Here is a 24,409-nt window from a genome sequence, read left to right on the forward strand (position 1 = left end):
GCTGCATTGTAAATTTTGGTCAATGACATGAGACAAAGTATATGTGAACTGCTGTATGAAAAGTGAATTTACTCTGTAAATCTTCACCCAAATCCTAATGATAATAATAAAAAAAAGAATGCTATCATGAAGAAGTAGCAAGAGGAAACACTGTGTATGAAGGGAACAAAAAAAAAAAAGATCACAATGTTCAATGAAGATATACTTTACTAATTAAAAAACCAAAAAAAACAAATTCACTGCCGTCAAGTTAATTCTGACTCATAGTGACCATCACTGTAGATCTTCACAGTAGTAGATTGCCTCATCTTCCTCCTGAAGAGGAGCTGGTCTCTTTGAACCACCAGCCACCGTTTAGCAGCCAAATGAGTTATCCATTACGCCACCAGAGTTCCTTTTACTAATTAAGATAAGCTATTGTTTGGTTCAAAGATGATGTCAGGGGATAATTTAGGTTCACAGTTTAAAGACTATCTCAAGGCAGTAGTTCCAGGGGTTCATCCAGCCTCAATGGTTTCAGAAAACCCAGATTCCATTAACAGTTCTAAATTCTGTTCCTTACTTTCACCCCTTTTGATCAGTATTCTTATATAGAATTTGATATCTGTTTGTTTTTTCACATTTTGTTGTGCTTTAGGTGAAAGTTTACATAGCAAATTAGTTTTCCCAGTCAAGAGTTCATACACAAATTGTTCTGTACATGGGTTGCAATCCCCACAATGTGTCAGCATCATTCCTGTTTCCTCTCTGATGTTTCTGTTTCCTTTTGTTCAGTCTCCTTGTCCCTCCTTGTCTTCTCATCTTTGGTTTTGGGCAAATGTTGGCCTTTTGGTCTCACATAGCTGATTATTCTGGAGAGCACATTCTTCATGGATATTGTTTGTTTTATAGGCTAGAAGGTGACCTCGGGAGATGTCTTTGGTTTCAAGTTAGAAGGTTTTCTCAGAGCAATAGTCTCAGGCATTCCTCTAGTCTCTTCCAACTATAAGTGACTTTCTTTTTCTTTTTTTAAATTTTGGTCTGTATTTGTTTACCCATTGTAATCAAGATCTCTTGTAGTCTTGGAGTGGTTGGTAGTAGTAGCAGAAGCTATCTAGTTTTTCTGGTCTTAGGATAGAGAAGGCTGTTGTTCATGTGGACCATTACTCCTTTGTACTAATTGCTTCCTTGAGTTTTAGATTCTCTTTGCTCTCCTGTGCTCCAGGTGGGAAAAGACTGATAGTTGCTACTTAGATAGCCTCTTGCAAGCTTTTAAGACCCTAGATGCTACTCACCAGAGTAGGTTGTAGAACATTAACTTTACAAACTGTTTTTTGCCAGTGAGCCTAGATGTCCCTTAAGGGTATGGTCCTTAGTGTTGGTATCCAGTGATTCAGTCCCACTGTCTAAGTAGTTTCTATAACTGTGCCTCCTCCATATGCTCTGTCATATGCATGAGTATATGTGCAGCATTTGGAAATATTTATGTAGAAATATCTACCATCATACCAATATATGTATGCAGGTATATTGCTGTACAACCTCCCTCACCTATTTAGTATACATATTTACCTATGTAACATGCTGTGGTGGCACAGTGCCAAAGGCATTTGACTGCTACCCACCAGCCATTCCGTGGAAAGAAGACTGGACTGTCTACTTCCGTAAAGATTTACCACCTTGGAAACCCAAATGGGGTGGCTCTAAGTCATAATTGACTTGATGGCAGTGAATTTGTTTTTTTAAATTTTATTTTTACTTTTAATTTACCTATATAACTACCCACAAATTATTGTTAGTTATTACTGCTGTTGCAGGACTGTGTATAACATTTAATTTACTGTAACCATGAAAACAAACCCATTGCCATCAAGTCAATTCTGACTCATGTTGTTGTTGTTATTTGCTGTTGAGTTGGACCCGACTCATAGAGACTCCTTCTTGGGTTTCCTAGGTGGTATCACTACAGAAGTAGATTGCCCAACCTTCTTTCTGAGGACTGGCTGATGGCTTTGAACCACCAGCCTTCTGGTTAGCAGTCAAGTGCCTTAGACACTACACTACCAGAGCTCCTAGTGACCCTATATTACAAAGTAGAATTGCCCCATGGGGTTTCCAAGGCTGTAAATCTTTACAGAAGCAGACTGCCTCATCTTTCTCCTGCAGAGTGGCTGGTGGGTTCAAACCATCAACCTTTTGGTTAGCAGCCAAATGCTTTAATAACTGTGCCACCACACTGCCCTGCTTTTTACCATAGTTGTCCTTTATTCTTATGTACCTCTCAGTGTCTTCCTTTGCCTTGGTCACATTGTGCTGACTTCTCCTATATTGTATATTACCTTTATAGACCAGAACTAACTCTTGTCTGTTATCTACATGGTGCTTCTCACTCCTTCCCCTTTCCCTCCCTAGTAACCAGGAAAGCATGTTTCTTTTTATGTGGAAACCTATTCTTGACTTTTTATAGTAGTCATTTCATAATATTTGTTCTTTTGTGTTTGACTTACTTCACTCTACATTATGTCCTCCAGATCCATCCATGTTATGGGATATTTCATAGACTTATCATTTTTCTTTATCATTGAATAGTATTCCATTGTATGTATGTACTACAATTTGTTTATCCATTCATTCATTGATGGACACTTAATGTTATCTCCATCTTTTGCTGTTGTGAATAATGCTGTTAAGAACACGGATATGCATATATCTATTCATGTCACTGCTTTTATTTTTCTAGCATATATACTTATGAGTAAGATTGCTGAATCATATGGTATTTCTATTTATAGCTTTTTAAGAAAGCACCATAATATTTTCCATAGTAGTTTTCCCATTCTACAGTCACACCACCAGTGTATAAGGGTTCCAATCTCTCCATAGTCTCACCAGCATTTGTTGTTCTGTTTTTTGATCAGTGCCATTATTGCTGGGGTGAGGTAGTATCTCAAAGTTATTTTGATTTCATCTTTCTAACAGTGCAGGACCAAACAGTGTTTTGTTCTGTTGCACATAGGATCACTATGAGTCAGAACCAACTCCACAGCACTTAAAAACGAAACAACAATGCCTAATGATTGGGAGCATCTTTTCATGTGTTTATTAGCTACCTTAATGTCTTCTTTAGTGACATGTCTGTTCATATCCTTTGCCCATTTTTCAGTTGGATTGTTTATGTTTTTGTTGTTGAAGTATTGAAGTTTCCTTTAAATGTTAGATATTAGACCCTGTCAGATATGTCGTAGTCAAGATTTATTTCCCAGTCTGTAGGTTCTCTTTTCAGACTTTTGGCAAAATCTTTTCATGAGCATAGGTGTTTACTTGTTAGGAGATCCCTAGCTTATCTTCTGCTGTTTGTGGAGTTTAGTTACCTTTGGTATTCTATTTATGCTGTGTATTAGGGTCCCTAACATTGTCTCTATTTTTGCTTCCATAATCTTTATAGTTTTAAATTTTACAATAATATCTTTTATCCATTTTGAGTTAGTTTCTTTGTATGGTGTGAGGTATGATTTTTTTAATTTTTATTGTGATTTGGGTGAAAGTTGATAGAAGAAATTCATTTTCCATACAGCAGTTCATATACATTTTGTCTCATGATATTGAGACAAAATTCCCCACAATGTAACAGCTGTCTTCCCACTTCCTCCCCATATTTACTTCTTCCCTGTGTCCCTCTCTCCCATGCTTTCCTGCCCCCGGCCCCCTGCTGTCTCCCTGTGCATACACTGCCCTTCTGTTCTCCCATGATTGATTGCTCCAAGTAGTGTATTGATCTGATGTAAATGTTTAACCCATATGCTTGTCTATTATTTGGCTGGAAACCACAGGTGTGAGTTCAGTTCCATACCTGAAGGGTAGCTAGGGAGCATAGTCTCAGGGGTCTCACCAGGCTCTATCAGACCAGCAAACCTGGGCTTTTTTCTTTTTTTATGATTTTGAGTTTTGTTCCCCCACTCTATCCAGGATCTCTTTCTTTCTTTCTGAGGACTGGCTGATGGCTTTGAACCACCATCTGGCATGGATCCCCTGCAAGTAATTGACAGTGGTAGCTAAGCACTATCTAGCTCTTCTGGTCTCACGGTCATATAGGCTGAGGATCGCATGGTCTGCCAGTCCCTTGGACTAATTCTTTCCATACATCTTTTGTTTTCTTCATTCTTCTTTGTTGTGGACGAGGAGAGACCCATTAGTGCACCTACATGGCCACTTGTAAGTTTTTCAGATCCCAGTCACTACTCACCAAAGTAGGATGTAGAACAATGTTTTTGTGCTATATGTTATGCCAGTTGAGCTTGATGTCCTCTGCGACCATGGTCCCAAGGCCACAGGTCCAATTACTCACTCCCTCTGGGTAGCTGGCTGTAGCCAAGAAGTCACCACAATCTTGTCCCTTGTCAGCTCTACTATATACCTGGACGTACCTTACAGCACATACAAATACACTTGTAGAAACATCATCTGCCAACCCTATACAAGGTTATGGGCATACAAACCCCTGCCTAGATATACCTGATCATTGAGCCTGTCTACCCATCTATCCATTGCAAATCATTGTCTTCCATCACTGACAATGCAGTACTGTATGTGGACAAGAGTTCATCCTTGTTGTCGGTACCTCTCATGTATCTCTCTATGACTTCCTCTTCCTCAGTGCCACTGTGTTGATCACTCACATTTGGTACATTGCCCTTCCCTTCACCCAAATCAATACTTGTCTCTACCTATGTAGCAGTGTTTCCTCCCTTCCCCTCCCACACCTGGTAACCAAGAAAGAAAGTTTCCTTTCATCTATAAACCTTCCCTTGACTTTTTACAATAATAAACTAATACAGTATTTGTCCTTCTGATTGACTTATTTCATTCAGCATTATATCCTCCAAGTTCATCCATGTTATGTGGTGTTTTGTAGATTCTACATTATTCTTTAGGGTTGCATAGCATTCCATTGTGTGTATGTACCATAGTTTGGTTATCCATTTTTCTATTGATGGGCATGTAGGTTGTTTCCATCTTTTTGCTATTGTAAATAGTGCTGTGATGAACATGGGTGTGCATACATCTGTTCTTGTCCTGGCTCTCACTTCTTTAGGATATATATCTAGTAATGAGATTGCTGGATCAAACAGTATTTCTAATTCCAACTTTTTAAGGAATCACCATACTTCTTTCCACAGTGATTGTATTCATTTTACAGTCCCACTAGCAGTGTATGACAGTCCCAATCCCTTCGCATCCTCACCAGCATTTGTTATTTTCTGTCATATTGAACTTTGCTATTGGTGTTGGGGCGAGATGGTATCTCGTTGTTTTGATTTGCATCTCACTAATGGCTAATGATCATGAGCATATCTCCACGTGTTTGTTGGCTGCCTGAATATATGCTCTTTGGTGAAGCATCTATTCATGTCTTCTGCCCATTTTTTAATTGGATTATTTGTCTTTCTGTTAAGGGGTTGGACTTTTCTATAAATTTTAGAGATACATCCCTTGTCAGATATGTCATTGCTGAACAGTGTTCTAATCTGTAGGTTCTCTTTTTACTCTTTTGGAGAAGTCTTTTGAAGCACATAAAAATTTAATTTTCAGAAGGTCTCATTCACCTAGTTTGTCTTCTGCTGTTTGTGCATTTTAGATTATGCTTGATGGTCTATTTATGCCATATATTAGGGCCCCTAAATTTGTCCCTATTTTTTCCTTGAGGAACTTTATGGTTTTGGGTTTCACATTTAAGTCTTTAATCCATCTGGAGTTAGTTTTTGTGTATGGTATGAGGTACAGATCTTGTTTCATTTTTTTGCAAATGGATACCCAGTTTTGCCAGCACCATTTGTTAAAGGGACTATCTCTTCCCCATTTAATGTATTTCAGCTCTTTGTAAAAAATCAGCTGACCATAGGTCATTTGGTGTATTTCTGGGTTCTCAGTTCTATTCCACTGATCTATGTGCCTGTCACTGTGCCATTACAAGGCTGTTTTGACTACTGTGGCTGTGTAGTAGGTTTTGAGATCCTGGAATGTGAGACTTCCTACTTTGTTCTTCTTCAGTACTGCTTTGCTTGTCCTAGGTCTCTTTCTCAGCTATCCATAGGTAGATGGATTTACTTCTAGGTTCTCAATTCTGGTTCACTGGTCTATGTGTTTGTCATTTTACCAGTACCAGGCTTTTTTGATTACCTTGGCTGTGTAATAAGTTCTGAAATCAGAGAGTGTGGGACATCCTACCTTGTTCCTTTTCTTCAGTACTATGTTGCTTATCTGGGGTATCTTTCCTTTCTATATAAAGTTGATTATTAGTTTTTCCATCTCATTAAAGAAGGTTTATAGAATTTAGATCAGATTGCATTATATTTGTAGATCACTTTGGGTAGTATTGAAATTTTCACAATATTAAATCTTCCTATCCATGAGCATGATATGTTTTTCCATTTATATAGGTCTCTTGGATTCTTGTAGTAGTGTTTTGTAGTTTTCTTTGCACAGGTGTTTTGTGTCTCTCATTTAGATTTACTACTAAGTATTTTATCTTTTTGAATGTTACTGTAAATGATATTGTTTTCCTGATTTCTTTTTCAGAGTTCTCTTTGTTATTGTCGAGGAATCCAATTAATTTTTGTATGTTGATCTTGTATCCTGTCACTTTTCTGAAATCTTCTTTTAGTCCCAGTAGCTTTCTTGTGTAGTTTCTGGGATATTCTGTGTATATGATCATGTCATCTATGAATAGGGATAGTTTTACCTCTTCCTTAGCAATTTGGATGCCCTTTATTTCCTTTTCTTGCCTTATTGCTCTAGCTAGGACTACTAATATGATATTGAATGAGAGTGGTAATGAAGGACATCCTTGTCTTGTTCCTGTTCTCAAGGGGAATGTTTTTATCCCTTTCCATTGACTATAATGTTAGCTGTTGGTTTTTTTATTTATGCTCTTAATTATGTTAAGGAATTTCCCTCTGTTTCTACTTTGCTCAGAGTTTTTATCAGCAATGAGTGTTGGACTTTATCAAATGCATTTTTTGCATTGATTGAAATAATCATGTTCTTGTCCTTTGTTTTATTTATGTGATAGATCACATTGATTGGTATTCTTATGTTGAACCATCCTTGCATACCTGATATGAGGCCCACTTGGTCATGGTGTATTACTTTTTGATATGCTATTGAATTTGGGAGTATTCCTTCATTTTCTATGTTCTGGAATATAATGAGTAATATTGGTGTCAACTTTTCTCTGAATGCTTGTTAGAATTTTCCAGTGAAGGCATCTGTGACCCACCTTTGTCTGTTGTTATAGGGAGTTTTTTATATGACATCTTCAATTTCTTCTTTCGTTATGGACTCAGATTTTCTATCTTGGTTTGTGTTAGTTTGGGGTAGGTAGTGCACTTTTAGAAATTTTCCCATTTCTTCTAGGTTTTCAAATTTGTTGGAATTTATTTTTTCATAATATTCTGTTATCATCCTTTTTATTTCACATGGTTCTGTTGTAATGGTATCCATCTTATTTCTTATTTAGGTAATTTCCTCCTCCTTCTCCTTCTTTTCCTGCACCTTTTCCTCCTCCACCTCTTCCTTCTCCTCCTTCTTCTTCTTCTCCTCCTCCTTCTTCTCTCTCTCTTTTTTTTTTTTTTTTTTTTTCAATTTGGCCAATGGTTTGTTGACTTTATTGATCTTTTCAAAGACCCAGCTTCTAATCTTATTATTTTTGATAGTTTTAATAGTTTTTCTGTTTTCTGATTCAATTATTTCTGGTCTATCTTATTTCTTTTATTGTAGCTGTGGGCTTCTTTTGTGGCTCTTTTTCTGTTTGTCCAACTTGTAGTAGGGTTAGATATTGATTTTGGTGCTTCTTTTTTGATGTGTGCATTTATTGCTGTAAATTGATTTCTTAGTAATGATTGCACTGTGTCCTGGTTATTTTGATATCTTGTGATCCTATTCTCTTTTGATTCTAAGAATTGTTTTTACTTCATTTTTAATTTTATCTATTACCAATGTTATTCAGTTCCATGTACTTGATTCCCTCCCTCCTTTTTTTTTTTTTTCCCTGTTGTTGATTTCTAGTTTTACAGCATTGTGATCAGAGAAGATGCTTTGTTCTAATTTGATGGTTTTTTTTAGTTCACTGAGGCTTGCTTTGTGGCTTAAAATATTGTCTGGTCTGGGGAATGATCCATGTATGTTACAGAAGAATGTGTAATGTGCTGCATTTGGGGGCTACATTCTATATATGTCTGTGAGGTCATGTTGGTTGGTGGTTGGTTGTACTGTTTACTTGTTCATTATCTTTGTTGAGTTTCTTTCTAGTTGTTCTGCCCTTTGTCAAAAGTGGTTAAAAAAAAAAAAAAAACATTGCCCTTGAGTTGGATCCGACTCATAGTGATGACCCCTCCTTGGGTTTCCAAGGCAATAACACTACAGAAGTAGATTACGGAACCTTCCTTCCGAGGAGTGGCTGGTGGGTTTGAACCGCCAGCCTTTTTATCAGTGATTAATATTGCCACTCCTGCTCTTTTTTAGTTGATGTTTGTTTGATATATATATGTATGTTTTGCACTCTTTTTTTTTTTCTTATTTATATCTTTATGTCTAAGATGTGTCTCCTATAAACAAAATATTAATGACTCACTTTTTAAAAATGCATTCGTTATTCTGTCTCTTTACTGGTATGTTTACCCCATTTACATTCATTATGATTATCAATAGGTGTGAATTAACAGCTGTCATTCTTTTGTGCTTTTGTGTGTGTGTTGTTGACAGTTTCTTTGTCCCACTTACTGTTCTGTACTGAGTTCTTTTTGTTTATGGATTTTCTTTTTTCTTTCTTTTGTTGTTGTTGATTTTGTGCTGACTAAGTCCTTATTTTTTTTTTCCCCCTTTTTCTTTTGGTGAGTAACTTTATTAATTTTCCTTGTGATCACCCTAGAATTTACCTTTGTTTTCCTAACTTTAAAACAGTCTGTTATATCTTGATACCACTTTGACTTCCTTTCCATACAGGAGTTCTGTAACTATACCATTTATTTCTTTTTTATTTTGCAGTTGTTGTCATTTACATATTGATGTCTCTGTTTCCCTGTTTTTAGTATTGTAGTTTTGTTTTTTGAGAATTCTTTATCTTGGTTGATATTTGGGTAATGCTGACATGTGTCTTAATCTCAGGTTATTGTCTGATGTCATTTCTCTATTCAAAGAACTCCCTTTAATATTTCTTATAAAGTTGGTCTGGTTTAAGGAAAAAAAAAAAAACCTCCCTTAGTTTCCAATTATCTGGATTTTGCCATTGTATCTGAGAGAGAATTTTGTTGGATATATAATTCTTGGTTGGTAATTTTTTCTTTCAGGTTTTTATATATGGCATCCCATTGCCTTCTTGCCAATATGGTTTCAGCTGAGTAACATAACTCAGTCTTACTGGTTTCCCTTTGTGTATGACAGCTCATTTTTCTCAATCTGTTCTCAGGGTTCTTTCTTTGTCTTTGGTTTTAGAAAGTTTAATGATGATATGTCTTGGTGTCTTTATTATGGAGTCTAACTTATATGGGGTTTGTTGAACTTCTTAGATGATTATCTTCTTCACTTTCATGATAACAGGAAAGTTTTCTCTAAGAAAATTCAAATATTTTCTCCATATTATTTTTTTTCTCTCCTGTTCTGGGATTCCTATCATGAATATGTTATTTCTCTTGATAGAGTCCCACATAGCTCTTATGCTTTCTTCATTCTTTTTTCTGAATGTTCCTTAAGATATCAAGGGATTATTCTCTATTTCATTTATTCTGTCTTCCATTGATTCACTCCTACTACTGTGTGCTTCCATTGAGTTATCTATTTCTGAAATTTTGTTGGTAATATTCTGGATTTCTAACTACTGTTTTGTATGGTTTCTAATTGTTTTTTTTTCTCATTTTGATCTTGTACTGTTTTTCTGAATTCTTTTAGAATTTTATCTGTGTTTTCTTTCATTTTGTCTTTTTTTTCTTTGGTTTCGTCTATTTTCCTTTATTTCTTTTTGATCTCTTAAAGAGTCCTAAATGTAAGTCTTTTGAATTCCTTGTCAGGTAGTTCCATTACCATTTCTCAGAAGGTCTTCTGGGCCTTTAGTTTGGTTATTTGCTTGAGCCATCTTGTCCTTGTTCTTTGTGATGTTGTCTCTTGTCTCTGAGACAGTAAAGTATTATTGTATTTATTTATTGATTGTGTGTTTGTTTGTTTAACCCTGATGTTTTGTTTTGTTGTGTTTTGATATATGCAGGTGGGCAGAGCTGGCATGCTACTCTGGTTGCTAGTTTGCTAGCACTGGAGTACTCACCACCTGTCTTCAGGTGAGAGGGGTAGCAGTTGGGAATATGAGCACAGGTCTCTGTTGCTGGTTATGTTGAGCAGATGACAGTAGGCTGAATGGGTGTTGGCTGCCATCTGTCATCAATTCACTGGCTCAGGAGCAAGTGGTGGCACTCGCCAAGTGGATTGGGTGGCTGATGTGGTGGGCAAGTGTGGGGTTTGGTCTGTACCACATGTCAGGTCAGTGAAATAGATGGTGCTGGGGTAGAGAGCTGGGGGGCAAGCATGCAGATGTGTGGTCACCACTTTTCACTGGGTAAGGGGGGTGCAGATAGTGAGGTGATCCATGTCCAGTCACACAGTCACAGCCACTTGCTGGCTGGTGGGGAGAAGGGATGAATGATGGATGGATGTGTGCTTGGCTACACAATCACAAAGGAGCAGTGTGGCAGCAGGTGGGATCATGTGCTGCTTATCATTTTGGTGGTGGTTGTGCAATGCACACTTGCAGGAGTGGGTGCTCTGAGCACCAGGAGAGTTGGGTTGTAATGGACATGAGTGTGCACCACCAGTCACTGAATCCAAAGAAGTGTTGTGCATAATGCACAGTCTATGGGAGTGTACAACATTAGTCCTCATGGAAGCAGAGTGACAGCAGAAATAAGTGTTTGCAGCTTACTACAGAGGTGATAGGTGTGTGGTGTGCAATCTGTGGGCAGGGGATGGGGACTTGCACCATGAACTTCCAGGTGGGGGAAGGGAGCTAGGGGAGGTACCATTGGCCACCAGATCATGGGAGTGGTGGGGCCACTTCTGTGGTCACCTAGAAGGTGGTATACTCCTCTGGTCACTGGTCTCTAGGTTGAGCACCAATGTATTCCTAGGCTAGTGCAGCCTACTATTAAGTCCTTACCCCAACCCAGTGCAAGTTGAGGGACACTGTCTGGAGTCCAGTGTCTCCAGCAGCCACTTCATAGACCCTACCCTATGTGTGAGTCTCCAACCAAAATGACCAGGGACAACTGCTGGTGAGTAGTTCTATCCCTGTTTTCTGGTCTCCTCCTTACTCTGTGGTCACCTGGGTTTCTGGAGCTCTTGCTCTCCTTCCTGCACCTTCCTCCCTTAAATCTGATTCATGTGTTGCTCACCTTGCTTCACTCTGGATTTTTCTATATTGTATCTCTGTCCTATCAGGGATTCCATGAAGTTGCCTTCTTGTGCTCCTCACCTGGGTCATTGTTTGCTGTGTCTCAAGATGCCAGGCCAACAGGCAGAGCATCTCCATTCCATATCTCTTTGTTTGTTTCTTCTTTTGATAAGTGGTTGATCTAATTTTTTATCCTTTCATTTGATGCTCAGAGTTTCTGGATTATCATCTGTATCTGTTTCACCTGTTTTTTTAGGTCTTTGTTGTAGAGGGATGGCATGGTATATTCGACTAGGTTGCCAGCTTAAGACCTTTCTTGATACCTGTTTTGATGTGAGTTTTCTGTGTCACTTTCTTGTTTAGAATTGTTACACCCACTTTCTACTTGTGTAGGTGAATTGAAGCATATAACATGGAGTTTAACTCGAATAAAATTTTTTATAATATCTTATGTGTAAATGGCTCAAGAGGTATTATCTTCTTTTACTTTTTTATAGATCCTTGTTAATGAGTCAGTTATATTGTTGCCATTGTTGTTGTTGTTGTTATGTGCCGTCGAGTTGGCCCCAACTCATAGCGACCCCTCCTTGGATTTCCAAGGCACTATTACTACGGAAGTAGATTGCCCCAACTTCCTTCCAAGGAGTGGCTGGTGGGTTTGAACCACCAGCCTTCTGGTTAGCAGTCAAGTGCCTTAGGCATGTTAGAACTTGCCAAATCAGTTAACTAATTTGAATATAAATTTTGAGTGTTTCATAATGCCTTCTTTTGAAAAATAATTTAAAAGTTGTTTAATGGTAATTACTATTTACTGATGATAACTATTGATGGTTATCATGTGCCAGGTACTGTATCAAGCACTTTATTTACATTATCTCTTTGCAGTTTCACAATAGCCACCCAAGGCAAATCTAATCTCTGTTTCTGATGAGTAAATTATAATACACAGAGGTTAAGTAATCTAAGTGGCTGGTCTAATGTCAAAAAGCTAGAAAACGGCAAATCAAGGAAGGATTCAAACCCAGGAATGTTTGATCCCTCAAACCTATTCTCCTAGCCTCTAATATTGCATAAATAAGAAATAGTTTGTTAATATTGAATCAAAACTATCTTTGTTTGCCAGGGGTAAAACTACCCCCCAGGAGAAAAGAGAAAAGTCTCTTCTTTCTTGCTTCTCTGTTTAGTCTTGAACTTGAATGGGCACCTGCATGACTTTTTGCTTTTAGCCTAGTTTGTTATCTTAAAGATGAAGAAGTGAGCAGATTATTTTTTCAAAAAAACTTAAACCATTAGAACTATATTTCATTTCTGTCTTCATTTTTTGAAATCACTTTTCCTTCCTAGGCACTCTGGTGGTGTAGTACCTAAGGCATTTGACTGCTAACCAGAAGGCCGGTGGTTCAAACCCACCAGCTACTCCTTGAAAGGAAGATCAGGCAATTTACTTCCATAGTGATACCACCTCAGAAACCCAAGGAGGGGTCTTGATAAGTCACATCCGACTTGACGGCAGTGAGTTTTTTTGAGTGAGGATTTTCCTTCTTAAAAAATTTTTCTTCATGGAAGACTTTTCTCAACAGTTCAAACACAAAGTTACTACAAATATTTTAATTTTTAGAAATATTGGCATGTGTGTTCATTCAAAGAACTAAGAATTTTTTTTCTATATAAAAAATTTCTATACCATTTTCTTCATATCTATTTTCATTCTCCTCTACTACCAACCCTCCCCTCAATTGAAAAATCAAAGGTTTTCAGTAATCTTCAGGGATATAAATATAATTTGATTGTTTTTATTCTAGTCAAATACCATTCGTGTTTTTTAAAAATATATGTAAAAGAACAAAACTGTCAATTAGACTACCACTTTTTTCCAAAACTGACAATAATTTTCTATGTTGGCGATGTGTGATCTATATATTTTCTTTAATATCTCCACTGGAAATTAGTATTGTGCTCTTCCATTGTTCTTAAAGGCAAATTTGAATGCAATCAAATGTTAGAAGACTTGCCCTTGCCAACAGAATCAAGTATAAGCTCACTGGCATGGTGTGCTACACTCTCATGACCCTTGTCTGAAGCTTCTGCTTCATCTTCCGACATGTTGCCTTATGTTAGCCTTTGGTGATGTTGAATTGCCTAACGGTCCCCTGCGGGACCATGTTATTCCATATGTCTGTGACTTTGCTGAGGAGGTTCCCTCTTCTAGGAATGCCCCTCCTAGCTAGTTAACTTTTACTCATCCTTCAAGTTATCATACAAGAGTCAAACTTCTCCAGAAAACCATCTTTGAATCTCCAGTTTTTCATATTTTTCTTTCTGTGTCCTCGCATAGTCCCTCATGCACACCGCTGGCCTAACAGTTACCTTATTAAATTAAAACCATCTGCTTAGACCATAAGCTTTTCAGGGCTAAGATTGGTCCTGTTCACTTTTGCCCCTTAGCTATTAGCACAGATTTGAACATAGTAGGTGGTAGACAAATATTTACACTAACTGAACTTCTAGAAGAATAAGAATGGAATCTCAAAACCCTACTTTTGATGAATACAGTTTACCACATTCTAAAATAAATCCAATACAGCTTTGTGTGCTCAGAAACTGATCTTCCTTTGTGAATATTACCATATCCTTTGGTTTTTGACAAGAGTTCAATAATTATTTGTTTAATTAAATTAATGTAAGTACTTAAGTCATTGTTGTACCCATACATTACCCAGAATTCTCAACTGCTGATTTGATTAGCTGTTGAAAGGTACCAGATGTTACAAACTGACAATGGGTATACCATATTCAGCTCACAGATGTGTGTTTGTTTGACAAACTTTGAGCTAATACTTGATAATGTTTCAAATGAATATCCCTATTTCGGACTTATCTTTTAAAAAAAATCAAAAGATTTTCTGGTTATATAAGTTTGTGTTCCCACACAGCAGTGACTGACTGAAACTGAGTACTGACTGATTCTTTGGGTGGGATGTGTTTCTCTGGCTCACCCTGGGCACTCCCATTCCTCAGTGAATCTCTGAGTCTCAGGCTGCTTATCAATTTTGTTCATCACCACACATGTACTTAGAAGAACAGCATAGTAGTTTAGGGCATGGACTCTAGAGCCAGATTGCTAGGGTTCAGATCCTACCTCTGCCATTTATTAGTCACTTCTTACTTCTATGATCCATAGGAAGTCACTCTGTGTGATTCAGTTTCCTCATGTATAAAATAGAGATAATAATAGAACGGACCTCATAGAGTTATTGAAATGATTAAATGAGTTAATATATGTTAAGCACATATAGCCATATCTGGCACATAGTAATACTGTATGTGTTAACAGTTATTTTTGTTATTATTATTATTGCCTCTCTTAAATGTGGGAAAATGAAACAGAAATCTGGAGAGGACTTTTAAAAGTATATGTCTTCAGAAGAGTAAGGAATAATTCTGCTTGTTGAATATACTCACATCCAGCTTTCTTTACTCATTTACATTACTGCATATACCTATAGACTTGTAATACCTTTTGTAGACTATGACCCTGATAGTGCAAAAATGTGTAATGGTTCTTGAGTTGTGATTTAGAAGCTTTTTCTTTTTTAGAAGTTTTCCTTTTCCTTTCCTCATAGATAAAAGTCAGCATTCCATTTATAAAGCATGTATGTTTATCTTAAGTTGAATGGCAATTGCAATCAGTAGCACATTTTATTTTAGGGAAATATGCAGAATTCTTGGATTACAACAGGTGGAGATTCTGGGGTGGATGAAGCTGCCAAGAGACCATTATCCCATGGCAACACAGATCTGGTCAAAGGTGCATCTCCTGCTGACGCTGAAAAATGGAAGCTAGAACTGGTGAGTATTTAGGTGCTTTTCTTTCATGCATCTATTTTTAGTTCACTGCATCTGTGTTGTATATTTAAGGCTTTTATTGATGATCTAGCTATAAATACTAGTAGTTTGTGGAAAATTATTTTTTTCATCCCCAAATTTATTAATTGTCTCAAAACTAATATATCATAAATATGAGAAAAAATCATTATATTAAATAAAATGTTAGAACGATAATATAAAAACATCACAGTCAAGCTCGTAGGTTGTCCTGGCTATCTTACTTTCTGTATATGTAGGAAAACTAAATGGGAAGCTAGGATATCAGCATGTTTTTTAACCAGAGGAAAGGGCTTGCTTTAAGATTCAAATGTTTACTGACATAGCCTCTTGGGAATGTACTTACCAGATACTCTTAACTCATATCTATTTTTAAGGATACAAATTTAGAAAAGAACTGAACTCTCAGTGATAATGAAATACAACACTATAAATGAGGGGATAAATGAATTTAAATTATGAATACAAACAACAGTAAAGTGAGTATTTTGGTTCACTAAAATGTTACTGGTAAGAAAAAAATAAACAACATTGCCATCAAATCGACTCCAACTTATAGCAACCCCATGGGCAGAATAGAACTGTCCCATAGGGTTTCCACTGCTGTATTCTCTATAGAAGCAGACTGCCTGATCTTTATCACACAGAACGGCTGGTAGGTTCCAACAACTGACCCTTCAGTTAGCAGCTGAACACTTAGCCATTGTGCCACTAGGGCTCTTTAGACTAAATAGAATTCTATTAATTGGTCTCATTCGATCTTAATCAGATCACTTATTAGGATTCTATTCCTCTTCCCTCCAAAGATTCCATGATGTTGTTGCATGTGAAGCAGTTGTGTGAGAGTCATGTTACCCTAAATATCAAGCAGAGAGATTTTTCATTTAAGAAAAAAAAAAAAAAAACCTTAGGTGTCTGGTCTCATTTGTTGTTGTTGTTGTTATGTGCCGTCGAGTCAGCCCTGACTCATAGCGACCCCTCCTTGGGTTTCTGAGGCAGTATCACTACGGAAGTAGGATTGCCCAACCTTCCTTCCGAGGAGTGGCTGGTGGGTTTGAACCGCCAGCCTTCTGGTTAGCAGTCAAGTGCTTTAGCCACTATGCTACCAGAGCTCCTCTGGTCTCATTTATGTTAATAATTAATTAACAGGTCTATTATTCCTGCTGACTTTGGTCTCTTCATTGTTGTTCACCTCTAGTGAATACCTACTATTTCCTAGTACTGTCTTGGAAGAAAACCAACACAAAGAAACTGCATTTTCTCTCCCCTATAAACTCACAAGCATTTAGAAAGACACACAAATAAATGGCAGTATAGTGAAAAAGTGCAAATATAAGTATTGACAAGGAGTCCTGGGCAAACTTAGGAAGGAGAGCTTAGGCAGAAATGAGAGGAAGAAGAAAGAATTAACTCAGTCCAGGAGGGGAAATTTCTTGATTTTAATTCTGTTTTATGACCAAATGATACTTTTAAATCCTTTGATCTATGTAACAGACCTTATTTTTTCTCCTCTTGCTAATTGAAGTCTTCTTTGCATTAAATTTGACATGTCAGGATGCTCATGATCAGCAATGATGAAAGAGTAAGAATGGCACTGTAAATGGAATGGTACCAAGGGAAGAGAGAAAGAATCATTGTTTAGGCTCTTATCGTTTGTGCATGTTGTTGCAGATTTTTAAAGGGAGAGCCCCTTCTGTCTTTCTGAAACCCTAAACCATGCTTTATTTTACTTTTTAGGAAAGAGCACCTTTCTTTAAAAAAGCTAAAAGACTAAATTGAACCTTTCTTTCCAGCAGAATAATCTATGATAAACAAACAAAAACCCACTGCCATACTGACCCTATAGGACAGATAGAAGTGTCCCATAGATTCCAAGGCTAAACACCTTTACAGGAGCAGACTAACTCATCTTTACTACTTCTTACTTCAAATGCTTTCATTCCTCTGAAGAATTTGCTTTGTTTTGTATAATCAACCCTACCTAAAATGTTTCCTTCTTATCCTCCGCTTATCAAAATGTTTCCAGACTCTAAGGCTTACTTCAAATGTCCCATCCTTTCACCTTTCTTGATTGCATGCTTCTACTCCTCCTTTTCCCATAATAGAATTAATTGATTTCTTCTGTCTTCCCTTAGTATTATATTCACAATTGTTACTAATTCATCTCTTTTCTATTTTCCTTCTGTTTAGATCAAAGGTGAGTCTCTGCCTCTGTGTGCTCAGTCCCAAACCTTTTTCACTTTTTCCAAGGGTATCACTCTTACACTTACCGCCTCTTACTCTTGTATCATTTCTCCTTCTTAACCCAGTTATTCTCAACATATTATGTGCTTTAGTAGCTCCCTTATTAAAGTTACACAAAATATACTCTCTTGGCCCTACATACCATTCCAACTATGACCCTATATGTTTGGTCCCCTTCATACCAACACTTTTCCAAACAGTTGTCTATTTGTGTGTCTCCATTACTCACCTCCTCTATTCAACACACTTCAACTGGGCTTCCGCTCCTTGTATCCGACTAAACCTGCTCCTGTTAAGATAATCAGTGACCTCCACATTATCAATCCTCATTTTCCTGAACTTTGTGTCAGCATTCTATAACATTCTATAATATGTACATTAGTTAATAATGCATTCCTTATATTTTTTAATGATACAACATAATTTACATTCAAAAATATAGAAAACAAAATATTTACAGCTCAATGATTTATTGCCAAATGAATGCTGCAAAAAAGACAAGGAGGGCCACATCTTCTGACCTCCTCTAACCCCACAAGAGGAAGACAGAGCCACTATCAGTAACCCAAGGCCTATTCCTGCAAGGCCAGACATGCTACCTCCCTCTAGCCCTTTCACCAGCTGTTCCTCCCAAAGCACCCACCACCTCTCTCCTGGGTCCAATAATTCGCTGCAGCAGCCACACAGAACTCACAGATTACAGGGTTTATTAGGGAAGCACCAAGCTACAATTCAAGTTCAGGAAAAGTACTCAGTCTCTCTCCCAGCCCACAGTCTGTCTCCCAACAGTGTGTGTCCCTCGATGTCTCACTCAGCAATGTGTGTCTCTTGCATCTCTTTCCCAGCGGCGCGTGTCTCTTTCAGCAGCACGTCTTCCTCAGTCAGCAGTCAGAGAGAACCCTCTGCCTCTAGGAGGCCTCCTTTTGAGCCTGGCAGAGTAGCCAAACTAGCCTATCATAACATCAAAATTCTAAGCACCTGAGAGAAAGCGACCTTCCCAGAACATTGCTCCAGTGCCACTCCCAACAGAAGTCCCCCAGGTGGATAACTTTTACAATCAGGAGCTCCTCAGTTGCTCACGGCAAATTCCACCACGGAATTTCCAAAGACTTAGGATAGAAAAGCCACACTAAGTAATTTATTACACCACAAATACCCATGTTATTGTCACCTAGGTCAAGAAATATTACATTACCAAACGCCAGAAACCTTCTTCATGCCCCACAGTCACTGCATCTTCATTCCCTTAAAACTAAACCCTATCCTAATTTTTCATGAAAATTGCCCAAGCATCATCCCTAATCATTCTAGTTGAGTTCTGCCTTTTTTTCTGATTATGTAAAATGGAATCATATAGTATGTATTCTTTTTTTCCTAGCTTCTTTTTTCAACATTATATTTGTGAGATTTGTTCATGTTGTTGCATGTGGTAATATTTTATTCATTTTCTTTGGTGGGTCTACTATATGAATGTGCCATGATTATTTATTCATTCTACTATTGTTTCCAGTTTGGGACTATTGTGAATTTTGCATCTGTGAAAATTTTTCATATGTCTTTTGGTGTACATGGTACACATTAATGTTGGGTGTGTACCTCTCAGTGTAATTTTTGGTCATAAACATACTTGTTTATGTTCAGCTTCAATAGATAATGACAAATTTTTCTAGGGTCATTTTGTGAGTTTACACTCTCACCAGCTGCATGTGAATGATACCATTGTTCCACGTTCTTGCCAACACATGATATTGTTAGTTTTTTTAAGGGGTACATAGTACTATCTCATTGTGGTTTTTATTTTGAATTTTCCTTATTACTAGTGTGGCTGAATATCTTCTCATGTATTTATTGGTCATTTGATATCCTCTTTTTTGAGGTGTCTGTTTCAAATATCCTGCTCATTATTTTTATTGAATTATCTGACTTATTGATTTATGGAGGATCTTTATCTATTATGGATAAAGACTCTTTTTTGGTTATATGTATTGTAAGTATATCTTTTTCCATTCTGTGACTTGCCTTAAGTCTCTCCTAATACTTTTACTTCCCTTCCTTTCTTCTTTCCTTCCCACCCTCTTTCCATGTCTTTCTTTTATTGATGAATAAAATTATGTCTTGACATCAATTAGCAACAGCATATCTCACTAGAGCAATAATATGTCATTGAGATTATTCATTTATCTTTCTATTCCTTCCTAAAATATAAGTTCCTTGAGGTCCTAAGGTACTTGACTGCTAACCAAAGGGCCCTCCTACCAGCCATTCCTCAGTAGGAAGATGGAGCAATCTACTTCCATAGTGATACCGCCTTGGAAACCTAAGGAGGGGTTGCTGTGAACCAGATCTGACTCCATGGCAGTGAGTTTGAGGTTAGCAGCAACTTTATCTTGAGATGAGATGAAAACTGCCATGTAGTCAGATCTGACTCATAGCGACCCCTCCTTGGGTATCAAGTGGTTTCTGAAGTGGTATCACTATGGAAGTAGATCACCCAATCTTCCTTCTGAGGAGTGGCTGGTGAGTTTGAACTGCCAGCCTGCTGGTTAGCAGTCAAATGCCTTAGGCACTATGCCACCAGAGCTCCTAACTTTATCTTAGATGACTAATAAATATTTGTTGAATGGAAGAATAACTGGGTATCGGCAGAGGCTTATAGATAGTGTATCAGTTTGGTCTATCATGTGACTTACTAACTTTATTTTTATCATTCATCCATCATATATTTATTGTATGTCATTTATACAGTAGGCACAATGAGGGATGCTAATACATGTGTAAGATTTGATCCTTGCCCTTGTGAACCTTACAAATTGTAATAGGATTTTTCCTTTTAAGGGTAAAATCCTGTCAAAGCAATTTTAAAAAACAATTTTTTTTCAATAATCATCATTTTTACATCTTTGCAGGCATTCATCTGAGAAAAACTGAAAATTTGAGGTGGACTAGGAAAAATGTCTCCTAAAAGGACACATTTTTGTTTTCTCCTCTTGGATTTTTTTTTTTCAAAGAATGAGTTTAATTTTAATTAATCAAATTTGCTTATAAGACATAAGGAAATATACATATAATTTTTTTTTTCTTTTCTAAAGGAGAGGCTAAAACTTACTTATGCAGACAAGAGTGAAATCCTGGAATCTCAATTGAAATTTTTGAGGTAAAGTAAAATCATTTAAAGTTAGAGCAAAACCATAATGATCTTAAGAGAGATTATATTTAAATATTTGCTGAAATGCCAGTTTTAGTCATTAACAGGATTATTTGATGGTATTTTGTATTAATATGCAATTTAAAAATTTTCTCAGATTATTAAAGTATAAAGTGGCATAAAATTGTGAAGTCCTTTTTCAAATTACGTTTCAAAGAACAATGAATTAACTATAAATGTTATCCCTTCTTCACTTTTAAAATATGTGTATTTTCTCATAAAAATAAGAATCACTAGCTGTTCTTAAAGAAATTATGATTTTAAAGTAAATTAAGTAGTGAAAATAAAACACTGTAGTCTACAAATTACAAGCATTTCTTTCTATGTAATTATTCTTCATTTAATTTTAAATTTGCAACAACAGTATAATTATTTGAGTGTGTACATGATGAATTTGAGTATATACATGATGAATTTTCATATATTTTAATATATTTTCAAAATTCCAATAAGACCTACATATAAGGAGCTCTGGTGGTGCAGTGCCTAAGGCATTTGACTGCTAACCAGAAGTTTAGCAGTTCAAACCCACCAGAAGCTCCATGGAAGGAAGATGGGGCAATCTACTTCTGTAAAGATTTACTGCCTCGGAAACCCAATGGTGATCAGTATGAGTCAGAATTAACTGGATGGCAGTGAGTTTGGTTTTATTACAGATTAATCATTAATGATTTATCATGCATAATGAAGAGAAAAGACCACCAGGAATTAATTTTATTTGTTAAAGATTGTTTTAAATAGTGGCAATAAAGTTAATATTTAAAAGTCTAATTTTTGCTTTCTTTTATCATACGTTGTTATATTTTGATTTGTATTGTGATTTGGTTCTTCAGTTTCTGAAGTAATGTGTTTCTAGGTCATTATACTTATGGGGATGTGACTTATTTTGTCATTCAGAAAATGCCATGTTTACTTACATTAAAATATCAACTTGTAATGAATAAACTTTTGCTCTTTGCTTTCTTCTGTTTCTTTGTTTTCTTTTGGCATAATTTAAGATTATTAAAAGGAATATTTCATTAAAGAAAGAAATAAAATTACTACTCTTAGAAACTCTGGCTTTATGGTCCCTTTTTCTTTTTCATCTTCTCTTTTAACATTTCAAGTAACAAAATCTACTTTTATGGTTTGGGTTTGAACTTGATGGAAATAGTAATGGAGATCCTTTGATTTTCGAATGTGCTTGCAGAGTTCTTTTAATAAAGCCTTTGAAAGTCAGACTTTCGCTAGATGATACTTAACAGAAAACTTATTATGTTGGAGAAATATCTCGGGCATAGGGCAAAACAGTTAATTGTTACCAACCTTTTTATCAACATCAGACCTTTTTATCTCCTCAGATTAGCTTTTTTTTTTTTAAACCCTTAGATTGCCTGTGCATCTTTTGTATATCCCCTGTGCTCCCTGAAAGCCTTTGAATCCCAAATGTTGGAGTGGTGTATGACAGCCAGGTGCTGGGTTGTCATCTTCTCTTATGGTACAGTGAACAAGTAAGGATAGCTGAGTATAGTAGAGACTGTGACCTCAAGGAGTAGACTAAGCCAGAGATTAAGTGCCTGCCTTCAGTAGTCCAAGAATTTAAGGGCAACTTTCTCCATTTTGAGGAGCTCTGGTGGCATAGTGCCTAAGGCATTTGACTGCTAACCAGAGGGCTGGTGGTTCAAACCCACCAGCCATTCCTCGGAAGGAAGATTGGGCAATCTACTTCCAGAATGATGCCACTTTGGAAACCCAAGGAGGAGTCTCTATGAGTCAGATCTGACTCAACGGAAGTGAGTTTGGTTTTGACTTTTTCTTCCTTTGAGCTCAGGAAGTTTGTTCATTTTTTAAATATGCAGTAAGAAAGGAATGTTCAGACAAGGAAGTTCCATTGCCCAAGTTGACTTTACCAATCCATACACTTCTTATTCAATTCATAAATCACTAAGTTGAAGAAAATCGTCATCCAGGATCTAGCCCAGATAGTAAAAACAAACAAACAAACCCACATAATTCCCCCATCCCTTTCTTTTAGCAAGCTGCATATTTCCAACTATTAGCAGCTACTTTATAAAATCTTATGACTGGCAAGTTTTATATAACTTATTTCTTTAGCTTTTTTCTTTTTCTTTTTTTTTGGTAAGATACTGTCATATTAAAATTATCATTAGATTTTTTAAAATTATTTTTATTATTGTGATTTGGGTGAAAATTTACAGAGCAAATTCACTCATACAGCAGTTCACATACACTTTGTCTCATGACATTGACTACAATTCACCACAATGCAATAATTTCCCTCCCATTTCCTCCCAACAGTCACCTCTTCCCTGTGTCCATCCCTCCGTGCACCCCTGCCCCTGAGCTGTCTCCCTGTGCATAAGCAGCCCTTCTTTCTCCCATGATTGTTCTCTCCAAGGAGTGTATTTACCTCAGATAAATGTTCAACTCCTATGCCTGCCCTTTGCTTGGCTGGAAGCCACAGGTGTAGGTTCAATTCTAGACCTGCAGGGCAGCTAGGGGCCATAGTCTCAGTGGCAGGCTCAATCAGACCAGCAAACCTGGTCCCTCCCTTTTTTTTTTCCAAATGCTTTTGAGTTTTGTTCCACATTATTCTCCCTCTCTATCCAGGGTCTCCCACATAGATTCCCCCTCCGAGTGGTTGACATTGGTAGCCAGTCACCATCTAGTTGTGGTCTCATAGTCATATATGCTGTGGATCACATGGTGTACCAGTCGCTAGGACTAATTGTTTCCATGCATCTTTGATTTTCTTCATTCTTCTTTGTGCTGGACGAGGAGAGACCTATCGTTGCATCTAGATGGCTGCTTGCAGTCTTTTAAGATCCCAGTCACTATTCACCAAAGTGGGACGTGGAACAATGTTTCGTGCAGTATGTTATGCCAATTAAGCTTGATGTCCCCTACGACTATGGTCCTGAGCCCACCAGTTCAACTACTCGGTCCCTCTGGGCAGCTGGCTGTGACCAAGAAGTGACTACAGGCTTGTCCCTTGTCAGCTCTACTATACACCTGGGTATTCAGATCATACAACTACACTTATAGGACTATTGGCTGCCAACCCTATACTTGGTCTTGGGTACATTCTCCACTTCATAGACATACCTAAGAGTTCAGCCTGTCCAACCATCTATCCACCTGTATACCCATGTTTGCCTTCACAGACAATGCAGTTCTATATGGCAGAAGGGTTCATCTTTGTTGTCTGCACCTCCCATGTACCCTTCTAAGTCTTCCTCTTCATCAGTGCCACCATGTTGATCACTTATATTTGATACATTGCCCTTCTCTTCACCCAAATCAATACTTATCTCTACCTAACAGTGTTCCCTCCCATCCCCTCCCACCCCTGGTAACCAACAAAGAAAATTTCCTTCCATAGATAAACCTTTCCTTGATTTTTACAAAAATGGGCTAATACAATATTTATCCTTCTGTGATTTCATTCAGCATAATTTCCTCCAAGTTCATCCAACTTATATGGTATTTTGCAGATTCTAGGTTATTCTTTAGGGTTGCATAGTATTCCATTGTGTGTATGTACCAAAGTTTAGTTATCCATTCCTCAGATGATGGACACCTAGGTTGTTTCCATCTTTTTGCTATTGTAAATAGTGCTGTGATGAACATGGGTGTGCATATGTCTTTTCTTGTCATGGCTCTCA

General features: G+C 37.2%; 1 protein-coding gene across 1 annotated transcript in view; it reads left to right on the forward strand.

Moving 5' to 3' along the window:
* Positions 1-24,409, forward strand: part of SDCCAG8 (SHH signaling and ciliogenesis regulator SDCCAG8) — a 352,265-nt gene that overhangs the window by 33,466 nt on the left and 294,390 nt on the right. Inside the window, exons 6-7 of the mRNA XM_007949144.2 lie at positions 15,119-15,259; positions 20,629-20,693. Of these exons, the coding sequence (XP_007947335.2) occupies positions 15,119-15,259; positions 20,629-20,693 (206 nt within the window). The remainder of the gene's footprint in view (positions 1-15,118; positions 15,260-20,628; positions 20,694-24,409) is intronic.

The sequence above is a fragment of the Orycteropus afer genome, unplaced genomic scaffold, assembly GCF_000298275.1.
Source record: "Orycteropus afer afer isolate SDZICR_OR568_19922 unplaced genomic scaffold, OryAfe1.0 scaffold00239, whole genome shotgun sequence".
NCBI classification, from domain to species: Eukaryota; Metazoa; Chordata; class Mammalia; order Tubulidentata; family Orycteropodidae; genus Orycteropus; species Orycteropus afer.